The 11,841-nt window shown below is 37.2% G+C and overlaps 2 protein-coding genes across 10 annotated transcripts; both read left to right on the top strand.

Moving 5' to 3' along the window:
* The first annotated feature begins 438 nt into the window (after positions 1-438).
* On the top strand, positions 439-3,725 carry LOC108320791 (uncharacterized). The gene is made up of 4 exons (XM_017552331.2): positions 439-864; positions 1,212-1,405; positions 1,769-2,056; positions 2,449-3,725. The coding sequence occupies exons 1-4, from the start codon at positions 683-685 to the stop codon at positions 3,666-3,668; spliced, it is 1,884 nt and encodes a 627-aa protein (XP_017407820.1). The 5' UTR covers positions 439-682; the 3' UTR covers positions 3,669-3,725.
* Positions 3,726-5,440: 1,715 nt separating this feature from the next.
* On the top strand, positions 5,441-11,362 carry LOC108320881 (DEAD-box ATP-dependent RNA helicase 42). 9 transcript variants are annotated; one of them, XR_001831430.2, is made up of 5 exons: positions 5,442-5,616; positions 6,023-9,430; positions 10,492-10,600; positions 10,798-10,880; positions 11,024-11,362. XR_001831430.2 is itself a non-coding variant. In XM_017552459.2 (3 exons), exon 2 carries the CDS (start codon positions 6,032-6,034, stop codon positions 9,425-9,427), a length of 3,396 nt encoding a protein of 1,131 aa, XP_017407948.1. In that variant the 5' UTR covers positions 5,442-5,616; positions 6,023-6,031; the 3' UTR covers positions 9,428-9,430; positions 10,798-11,362. The 9 variants fall into 9 exon arrangements, 1 of the variants encoding a protein (XP_017407948.1); XR_001831429.2 differs by having other exon boundaries at positions 10,798-10,902; XR_001831428.2 differs by having other exon boundaries at positions 5,441-5,616; positions 10,459-10,600; positions 10,798-11,362.
* Positions 11,363-11,841: the final 479 nt, after the last annotated feature.

The raw sequence follows: 11,841 nt of genomic DNA, 5'->3' as shown, positions 1-11,841 counted from the left end.
TTATATTTTATTAAAATAAAATATATAAATTAAATAATTACATTATAATTAGCATTTTATAATGTAATATTAATACTAATTTTTTAAAGTCCAATTAATTATTATTTAGTAAAAACACAATCTATAATTATATAATTCACTTGCCATTTTTAAACACTCAAGTAAAAACAATTATGTTTAAAGTTTTTAAATGTTAATTTATTATTTTTTAATATTTTACATTAACACTAACAAAATACCTGTTTTAATTAATTAAGAATTGAAAAACTTATTTTACTTATCTAAATTCACATGAAAGTATGGTCACGCGGCTTATTTGTCAAAATTCAAAAAACATTGCACCAGCACTATCCACACGTCATTATGTGGCTAACCAAATCCTATAATGAAAACCAAATGCTTCTAGAAGATTCAAACATTTGTTTGGGCGTGGAATTTTAATTAATCAAAGTCAAAATTGAAAACCCTAAAAAAGAAATTTCCCAAATCTGATTGGAATCCTGTGCCCTAACTAACATCGCACTTATCGGACTATCACTCACGACGGTTCCGGAGTCCTCCGTTCATCGTGTCTCTTCGCCGGCGGCCGAGCCTCCGCATTGAGTCTTATCGAGAGCGAAAGAAAAAGAGAGAAAAACTGGGGAAGCGAAAGAAAGCGAAAGGTAAAGGGAGAGTTCGAGTGATGGAGAGTTCGGGGTTGGGTGCTGTGGATTGCGACGTTGGATCGATTGTGTGGGTTAGAAGAAGGAACGGTTCGTGGTGGCCGGGTCAAATACTGGGTCCCGATCACCTTTCTGCTTCTCATCTCACATCGCCTCGTTCAGGAACTCCGGTTAAGCTTCTGGGAAGGGAAGATGCTAGCGTGTAATAGTCTTTTTCATTTTGTCATGTTGTTATATTATTATTTATTGAAATTCGATAGTTTATATCTGGTTTCATTTTGCTCCATGCTTTTGTTGATTATGGTGCTGCTTAGTTTAGTTTATACATTGACAATTAAGTCAATATCGGTTGAGTAAAACTGTTCTGCCGAAGTATATCTGATTGTGAGGATAGATGTGCATGTACTATGCTTGTTGACTGGTTTGAATGAGTGAGAAAGTTATCCAGACATGTTCTCGTGGCATCTGATGTGCTTGTGTCAATTGTCATTGGTATTTTCAATTTATTTTTCTGATTTTTCTTCTGTGGGTTGGTGTTGTTTTAAACAGAGATTGGTACAATTTGGAGAAATCCAAGCGCGTGAAGACATTCCGGTGCGGTGAATTTGATGGATGTATTGAAAGGGCAGAGTCTGCCCAGGGTATGCCCTTAAAGAAAAGAGAGAAATATGCTCGCAGAGAAGATGCTATTCTTCATGCTCTTGAACTCGAGAGGCAAATGTTAAAGAAACAAGAAAAAATAGGTGTTGCTTCTCATCTTACTAGACTGCATTTAGATTATATGATATACTGTTAAGAAAGGCATAGTCATGTATCCATAATCAGTAACATTAAGAAATGAGAATGAAAAAACAAAGTCACATGCTACATTCTATGAAGAGGATTGAGCTCAAAATTTCCTTTGAGAGGTCGGCTCTCATCCTCTGATAATATAATGTTGATTGTAGACTAATAGCTGATTATAGTACCCTGGCGCTAACCAGTGATAGGGCTTTGCATAGGAAGTTCAGTTCAAGCCAATGGTAAAACTATCTAGATAAAATAAAAAGTAGATGTTGGGTGGAGCGAGATATATGTAATATAAGTGGGTAATGATTTGTTTTCAGGACTGGAGCAAGTAGGTGTAGCACACCGATCAAAGAGGAGCAAGTTTGTTTATTTTCCTACCGAATCTAGTGATTCTCTGGATTACAAGGAGATTCCTGCCAATGTTGCAATGTCAACTTCCCAACTTGGAGGGGATTATGCTTATTGCAGTTCTTTGGCTGATGAGAGTGAATCTGCTTTTATGGATGTTGTTGAATCTGATTCTTTTGAAACTGGTTCTGCTAATGCTGATTCAGATTCCTCTGAAATGGAACTTGACAAAGACGACGAGATGATTACACTTTCAGGTATGTTTAGATAGCTCCATCCCCTTCAAGTTAACCAACCGGTGAAGATGCTCTGTTTGGCAAATTTCTATTCTCTTCCATTCTTAAATCAAGAAAAAAAGGATTATAGATAGAGACACTAAGTATGGAGCTGGAAGAAGACCATAAAGAAATATAATACAAACACATTAGCTCAATCAAGCAATCCATTCCTTAAATAAACTGACATTATTTATTGTGGAATATGCATTAAAGCTAACCTTAGTATACATGTCAGAGTGGAAGTCAACATGGTTTCTGTTATGTTGTGGCACTACCTGCCTTTTTCACACACACACAAACACACAGAGAGGATAACTTGTTTGCGTTGTTTCAAATATTCTTTCACTCTTCTGATATTATTGTAACCACAGAAACTTTTCATGACACTGAAGAACAAGAAAGCACTAGTAGTGAGGAACTTGACGAGATGACAATTTCTCGCAACATTCCTCACAACTATCCTCGTGAGCATATATCAGGTAATGAAGCAGTATCCAAATGGAAATTAAAAGGAAAAAGGAATAATCGTAATCTTGTGAAGAGGTCTGTTGGTGCTCCTGATGGGAGAGGTGTTGTTTTTTACGGAGCAGATGTTGAAGGACCGAAAAGTCGTTTAAATCACAGGAGATTGGATGGGAGTTTGCATTATTATGTGAATGATATTAGTGATGTTTTTGATGACCCAGATCAGAAGTTTGGGTTTGAAGATGAAGATTCTCCAACTTCCAAAGTTCTAGGAAAAGGTAAAAATAAAATTGGTCATGGTGTTGAATGGGATGAATGGGCTTGGGAAGATCAGACTGCTCTTAAAGGATATTGGGAAAGTAAAGGGTTTGGTCCATTAAATGGTGATCGTTATAATTTTGATGGAAGGAGGTCAATGCTGGTTGATGTAGACTTGAAGGTTCAAGCAAGCTATAGGAAAGCGCCTGTCCCCATTGTTTCTATCACAAGTGAGCTAGATGGGAAGTCAATAATAGGGCACCCAATCCAAATTGAGGCCCTTAAGGATGGTTCATCGGATAGTCTTTTTTCTGTAATTGATGACTTTAGTAGCGAGGGGATTGGCTTTGAGGGAAGTAGTGTACTTCCACCCTCTTGGAGAACTGCAAGGAGAACAGCAAATTTTCGTGTTCCTCGCCCCCATGTATTGTCATCTAATGATGTTGAGAGGGATGCAGATTTTTCCATAGATCAAGAAAGAAGTGTTGAATATAAGAAATTAAATGACGGAAGTTCCAGTCATAAGGCAAACCTTTCCGGGAAGAGTGGCCTCAACGGTCCTGCACTCTCGGTAGATAAGAAGTCCACAAAAAAGATGCCAAAGAAAGTGAGCTTGTCATCATCAAGTCAGAAAACTAGAACTCTGTCCTCATTATCTATTGAAAGTAATCTTGGTAAGAATCAATTACATGATAGAAGTTTTTATCAAACAAATAGGTTGATTAAACCAGAGGTCCCTGAGCTCACTACTGTCGCTTGCATACCAGTCAAATTAGTATTTAGTAGATTACTTGAGACTATTAATAGGCCACCTTTAAAATCAGCTAGTAATGCGGCTTTGTCAAATACTGGCGTGGAGAGAAAATAATAGGTCACATGTACATTGTTTATATATGAGAACAATAATTTTAGCTGTGGCGCAGCACTTCTTTGGGTATGTCTTCTTTCTAACAAAAGAGAAATCTGTTGAAATTTATTGTTAGCTTTTTTTGATGAATTTGTAGTATAGACCCCAATTCATCATGTAACTAGATAAAAAATATAGGGTGCTTGAACCATTGTATTTTATGTATATCTGTTTTCTCTACCCTAACATTACATTTGGAAACAGTATTTTTTGTCTACTAAACCTTCACTAAAAGTTGCTATATAGGTTTTTCTATGACTTTGATCGAGTTAGTTCAGGTTTTCTCACCTCACTTTTGCATGTATATTGCAGACACTTATTGTATGGATAGATAGAGTTTTATATGATTACTTCTAACAGAGAAAAGTATGAAAAAAGGTTAACTGTTTAATAAATTAAAATTAGTTTTTACATAAATTAAAAATATAGTTTTAGAACAGCTGTATAATTTTTTCTTACAAATTAATTTATGCAAAAATTAGTTTTAATACGTGAGGAAGTTAATTTTTTTAATGGAGAAATTTGTTCAATATCAAAATTGAATAATATAGGGAAATGTAGTGATGCAATACACAATTTTTTTTACAATATAGGGAAATTTGTCTAGAAGCAAAAACTGAATAAGATTTCATAGTACAGAAAATTAATTAGATTTGGAGATAAAATGTTGCTACTGATATTGTTCACTTGGAATAAAATCAATTTGCTCTAGAAACTGTTGCCAAATCTTCTAAGCGTGTAAATTTTAAGTATACTTCGAAGCTCTATTCCTAAAAATTTAGTTTTTAAGGGTTGCCTTAATTTAAAAAACATTGTTTTTTATTTAATTATCAGTTCTAAAGTTCAAGATAACATTAGTTTTTGTCATTTATAATTTTACTCTTTATCTAACTTTAATTAGTTATTTAATTAATTTACATACATACATTATTGGGATATAAAAGTAAAAAATCTTATAAATATTTTAATAAAATCAATGAAAAATTATTATTGTATTTATTGTATACTCAGACAAAAATGCAGTCAGTATGTTTTTAATAAAAAACATTTGCTTAATGTAAATTTGTTGCGATTGAAATTAATTTAAATACACATCCAAATTAATTGTATACCAATTGTGCCAAAATTAATTATATTCAGCTTTGAAACAAATGGGATCTTAAATTTGAACTGCCATCCTTTTCTTTGCCATTCAAAATCAAAGGGTACAGTATCATCATGGAATGATACACAATTCCCATTAAAAATATGAAACAAATTCATTTTACACTTTGAGAATTACTCTTTGCATTGATAATTATTCAAAAATGTTTTTTCAATCAATGAATTTTTAGTCAACTACATAATAATTCATCTGAATACATTTATATAATTGGTTCTGAATAATTTAAAATATCCCTGTTAAATTTCTCTTACTGATGTCATTTAAAAATTTGATATTTCTAAATAAATACTTTTTCATACAAATGTAGAGATGAAAACTAAATCTAAATGTATAAAGAACGTAGTCACATCATATTCATATATTAACTATTTACAAAATTTTTTATTTTTGAAGACTACTATCGAGAAAAAAAATTAAAATGTGATAGTTTTATATTCTGTGCCACGAATATACATAATAAGTTATATTGACCAATAAACAAAAACGAGTATTTATGCTTAAAAACATTTATAAAATATATATTTTGGAAATATTTAGTTGTATTAGCTGCAAAAATGAATTTTGTTTGAGATGTTGTTATATTGTTTGTTATTTGTATTGCGACACTGAAGACAGTTCCGTCTTTGGTCTGCTTGTTGCCGCAGCGAGGGAGTGCCCTGCCCTAGTTCTCGAGCTTGCCTTCTAAGCGACCGAGAAATCCATTTGTTTCTCTCTGCTGTTCAGATTTTGAAACTGGGTCGGAAGGTTCGCACTTCTCTCTATCTTTTGAATACTATGTTTTTTGTTTCTCGTGCTCTGTTGATTTGCATTTCGATTGAAATTCGTTTTAGCGTTCTGCTGTGCTCGATTCTATCGTGTGAATTCGAATCCCTAGTTTGCGGTTCAAAAATCTTGATATGCTCTGTTTCCGCTTGATGCCACACCGTGTTTTTCCAATTCCTGATTTGCATTGATGCGACGAAATATTCTCTATGTATATGATTTTCCTTTCTTGTGAGTTTTGTTGCTGTGCTAATTGCTTTGAAACACTCTGTCCTTACATTTGAGTATGTGTTAGCGTGCTTCCTGAACGGATTTCTCTCCTAGGGTTTAGGAATACTGCGTGTTTGTTTTATGTTACCATTACTGACGTATAGGTGTGGATTTATAGGAGGAAGCAATGGATGAGGGAAAGCATAAATCGAGGAAAGAAATTCACGAGTTGAAGGATGGAGATTCTAAGAGGAGTCACCGCGACCGTGACCGTGACCGTGATAGAACTGGAGAAAGGGGTAAGGATAAAAACGATGGGAGGCACAGGGATAGGGAGAAGAGGGATCGTGAGTCCCGAAGACATGAAAGAGAGAGGAGTACTGATTCTGAAGACAAGCATGATAGAGACAGGGAGAAACGAAAAGATAAAGATAAGGATGTGGATAGGGAAAGAGGTCGAGAGAAGAAAAGGGAAAGGGACAGGGACAGGGATGACAGGGAGAGGACAGACAGAGTAAGGGAAAAGGAGAAAGAGAGGGAAAAAAAAGAGGATAAGGAGAGGATCCGAGAGAGGGAAAGGAGGGATCATGAGAGAGAGAAAGAAAAGGAAAGAGAAAGGGTGAGGAGAGCACGAGAGAGGGAGAAGCGTAGAGAAGTTGATAGTGATTACAGTGATGGTGAATCTAGGGAGAGGGATAGAAAGCGGCACAAGAAAGAAGATGGTGATTACAAGAAGAGGGAGAGGGAAAGGAGTGTCAGCAAGCCAATCAGGCAATCCGAGGAACGTGAAGGGAGCCCAAGAAAAAAGAGTGTCGGAGATGATTCAGATACCAAAGATGGAGAGAAAAAACCTACCCGTGAAGAGGAGATGGAAAATGAACAAAAGAGGTTGGATGAAGAAATGGAAAAGCGGAGGAGGAGAGTTCAAGAGTGGCAAGAGCTAAGAAGGAAGAAAGAGGAAGCAGAAAGAGAAAAGCATGGCGAAGTAAGTACTAATGAACCTGAGTCTGGAAAGACCTGGACACTAGAAGGGGAATCCGATGATGAAGAAGGACCGGGTACTGAGAAGCATGATACAGGTATGGATGTAGATGAAGATGTCGAACCTGCTGATACGGAACCTAAAGATGTGACGGTGGTAGACACTGATAATGGGACAATTGCATCTGATCTACAGGAGGGAACTGTTGGTACACCTGAAGATGAGGAAATAGATCCATTGGATGCTTTCATGAATTCTATGGTTCTACCTGAAGTTGAAAAGCTGAACAATGCTGTGACATCAGTAGTTTCTGATAAAGCCATTGACATAAAAGCCAAAGATAAAGGGAATGAGCAAAGTCGAGGTGCACAGTCGAGGAAAGGTTCAAATAAGTCTATTGGCAGAATAATTCCTGGTGAAGAGTCTGACTCAGATTATGCTGATGATGAAGTTGAGAGGGATCCATTGGATGAAGATGATGACGAGTTCATGAAAAGAGTGAAGAAAACAAAAGCTGAGAAGCTTTCTTTAGTTGACCATTCAAAGATTGACTATGAACCATTCAAGAAAACTTTTTATATTGAGGTGAAGGAGATCTCGAAGATTACTCCAGAAGAAGCTGCAGCATACAGGAAGCAGTTGGAATTGAAGATACATGGAAAGGATGTGCCAAAGCCAATAAGATCATGGCACCAGACTGGCCTTGCTAGCAAAATTTTGGAGACAATAAAGAAGATGAACTTTGACAAGCCTATGCCTATTCAAGCTCAGGCACTCCCTGTAATCATGAGCGGTCGAGATTGCATAGGGATTGCTAAAACTGGGTCAGGCAAAACACTTGCATTTGTTCTGCCAATGCTGAGGCATATCAAGGATCAGCCACCAGTTGTTGCCGGAGATGGACCTATTGGGCTTATTATGGCCCCTACAAGGGAACTTGTTCAACAGATTCACAGTGATATAAAAAAATTTGCGAAGGTGCTAGGTCTCAGGTGTGTGCCTGTGTATGGAGGCTCTGGTGTTGCTCAACAAATTAGTGAGTTGAAACGAGGTGCTGAGATAGTTGTTTGTACGCCAGGTAGGATGATTGACATATTATGCACCAGTAGTGGAAAAATAACTAACTTGCGTAGAGTCACTTATCTGGTCATGGATGAGGCTGATCGAATGTTCGACATGGGCTTTGAACCTCAAATTACACGAATTGTTCAGAATATTCGTCCAGATCGTCAAACAGTTCTTTTCTCTGCTACATTCCCCCGTCAGGTTGAAATTCTGGCTCGTAAGGTTTTGAATAAACCTGTTGAAATACAAGTTGGCGGGAGGAGTGTAGTGAACAAAGACATATTACAGTTAGTTGAGGTGAGACCAGATAATGAAAGGTTCCTTAGACTCTTAGAATTATTAGGGGAATGGTACGAGAAAGGGAAGATCCTGATATTTGTTCACTCCCAGGAGAAATGTGATAGTCTGTTCAAGGATCTGCTCAGGCATGGTTATCCATGCCTTTCTCTTCATGGGGCTAAGGACCAGACAGACCGAGAATCCACAATATCTGACTTTAAAAGCAATGTCTGCAATTTGTTGGTTGCAACAAGTATTGCTGCCAGGGGATTAGATGTTAAGGAGCTAGAATTGGTGATCAATTTTGATGTTCCTAACCACTATGAAGATTATGTACACCGTGTTGGGCGCACTGGACGAGCTGGCCGCAAGGGTTGTGCCATTACATTTATATCTGAGGAAGAGGCAAGATATGCACCTGATCTGTTGAAAGCCTTGGAATTATCTGAGCAGACTGTTCCCAATGATCTGAAAACTCTTGCTGATAGCTTTATGGTAAAGGTGAACCAAGGACTGGAGCAAGCCCATGGGACTGGTTATGGAGGAAGTGGCTTTAAATTTAATGAAGAGGAAGATGAGGTAAGGAGAGCAGCAAAGAAAGCACAAGCCAAGGAATATGGGTTTGAAGAAGACAAGTCAGATTCTGAAGATGAAGATGAAGGTATTCGGAAGGCAGGAGGTGATATCTCACAGCATCCTGCTCTTGCACAGATTCTTGCCGCGACTAAAGTTAATGCTCCTGCATTGCCTACTCCCATCTCTGCTGCTCAGCTGATTTCGAATGGTGGACTACCTGTTTCTTTTCCGTCTGTTCTTGGTCTCCAGACCCCAACAGTCTTGCCTGGGACTGGGCTACCCCTTGCTGCAAATGATGGGGCAGCTCGAGCAGCACTAGCTGCGATGAACCTGCATCGCAACATAGAAAAAATACAGTCAGAAGCATTACCGGAGCATTATGAGGCTGAGTTGGAAATAAATGATTTCCCCCAGAATGCTCGCTGGAAAGTTACTCATAAGGAAACATTAGGTCCCATATCTGATTGGACAGGAGCTGCCATTACCACCAGGGGGCAGTTCTTCCCACCTGGAAAGATCCCAGGACCTGGAGAACGCAAACTCTACTTGTTCATTGAAGGTCCTACTGAGCAGTCTGTTAAGACAGCTAAAGCACAATTGAAACGTGTTTTGGAAGACATCACAAATCAGGCTTTGCAACTTCCTGGTGGAAATCAACCGGGCAAATACTCTGTTGTGTAAAGGGTAAGATCCCATTCTAACTCGATCCTAGTTTTACTAGTTTTTTTTAGGCTTAATTACCTACTTAGTCCCCATGTTCGGAGGTAATTTGCTGTTTAGTACCCGGTTTTAAAAATGTAGGCATTTGATACCTATGTTTTGAAATTTGTATCAATTGAATCCTACCCACTTAACGCCGTTATAAATCTAACGTTTTTCTGACATCAACTTTGAATTGTGGACGAGCGGTAGTGGACGAGCGTCCTCTTAGTGGACGAGCAATTGATAACGCTCGCCCTGTGGACGCAAGTACGTTCAGTGGACGCTCGTCCAGCGAAGCGAACGCCCAGTCAGGACGCTCGTCCAGCGAAGCGAACGCCCAGTCAGGCAGAAGAGGACGCTCGTCCAGCGAAGCGAACGCCCAGTCAGGCGGAAGAGGACGCTCGTCCAACGAAGCGAACGCCCAGTCAGGCAGAAGAGGACGCTCGTCCAACGATGCTCGTCCACTAAGAGGACGCTCGTCCACAACCGCTCGTCCACAATTCAAAGTTGATGTCAGAAAAACGTTAGATTTATAACGGCGTTAAGTGGGTAGGATTCAATTGATACAAATTTCAAAACATAGGTATCAAATGCCTACATTTTTAAAACCGGGTACTAAACAACAAATTACCTCCGAACATGGGGACTAAGTAGGTAATTAAGCCTTTTTTTTATAATAGCTGTTTAATTTATAGGCTCTATGTGTGGTACATAAACTATGAAGCATGTCCATCTTTGAAATTATTGTTTTATATGTGATCTGTTTTATTTTTTATTATTAGCCAGTAGGTGTATAATTACCCCTGGTTGGATGATTTGATTATATTTAAGTGGTTTTCTCCTATCTCCTCTTTGGGTAGACATTCCTTTGGTTCAGAACTGATATAGGTACTGTTTCTCCGGGCTTAAATTGGAAAACAAACTTGATTTATTTTATAATCAGATATGTCTTAGCAATCTGGTGATATTTTGTTTAGTGATGCTTTTGTTTAGTTATTATTTTTTAAAAGGTTCTGCTACCTAAGTAAATCTACTTTTGGTAGTCAACGTGAAGGCGTAGTGGGACTCTGTTAAACACTCTTGTGTCGCGCCCCCAATCTGGGATGAGTTGCACCTATTGTCTGCCTTTCTTGTCCATTCGTTGTCATCCAGGTATGGATATTATTGTAGAAAGTCCGAGCCGTCGTTTATTTTCCTCTCCGTGTGTTTGCATGCTTGAAACTTCAATCATTTTTTTTTCGTATCAGCTAATGTCAAGCGAGATTATTTATTTATTTATTTTTATTTTAATTGTGCAAAATGTTTTTTCTTTTGATTGTTACCTTGTTGATCATTCACTGTTGGTGCAGGTGGTCTTTGAACCTATGCTTGCATGTTCGTTATTGTTCCATCTATCGCGCATGCACCGTGACTGACTAAAGAGCCGATCGTGGTGCGACTTTTATTTTATCTTGGTCTGTTTGATTTGAGGCAACCATTCTCTAAACCCAGATTTTTTTCTTTTTCTGTTATCTCATGTACCAGTTGTAGAATTGATGATGCTTATTTGTCTGATCATACACATGTATCTTTCAGGTTTTGATTCGGTGTCCTTTTGTAAGGGAAACAGGATTAGATGGAGAGTCAGTTATTAATTCATTTGCCTTACCATCACTGTATTTCAGCACATGTACCATAATAGAATTTATATCTTTCTAGCTAGTTCACTATATATGCTACATAACACCCATAAAATCTTTGGAATTGCATTGCTCGTGAAACTCATCAATTCTATTTTCTATTGTAATTCTTGGGAATAGGCTTCCTGAAAAGAGTATTTTCAGGAATTATTGACGGAAAACTCCCCATATCTATACTCTGGAACAATATGTACTCGCGGCACGGTTCTGATTTGAGTGATTTTTATTTTTGGAAGTGTAGTGTTTTTTAGAAGACATTCGATCTTGTTATTCCTTTATACATTTGTATAAACTCAGGATTGTTTTTTCTTTTTAACTTATAACTGTTAGATTGATATGAAAGTGACTAAATATTTTAATACTTCGACATGATATTTATTTTTAGAAACTTTTATTTTATTTTTCGGTATCTTTCTCTTGCTCTAAACAATTTTACTTTCACTTCTGTTACTTCTTAAATTTACTGATTTCAACTCTTTCAAATTTATTTTTAAATCCAAACACAAGTTTGATGTGACCTAAATATGAATTTATTGACTTTATTATGCTATTAATTTAAATTTTCAATACAGAAATAGTATTGGAAAACATTTTCATTTTAAAATATAGTATAGATTAATTATTAATGAAAGGATGTATTAACTTCTTAGTCTCTCCATTCAGAGTTTCTAGTTCTTTTCAAATACTGAGTCTCCTAGTTAAACAAAATCTTTA

Source organism: Vigna angularis, chromosome 10, assembly GCF_016808095.1.
Source record: "Vigna angularis cultivar LongXiaoDou No.4 chromosome 10, ASM1680809v1, whole genome shotgun sequence".
In the NCBI taxonomy this organism is placed as follows: Eukaryota; Viridiplantae; Streptophyta; class Magnoliopsida; order Fabales; family Fabaceae; genus Vigna; species Vigna angularis.
The sequence above is the reverse complement of the archived record's forward strand: the minus strand, read 5'-3'. Positions and strand labels throughout refer to the sequence as shown.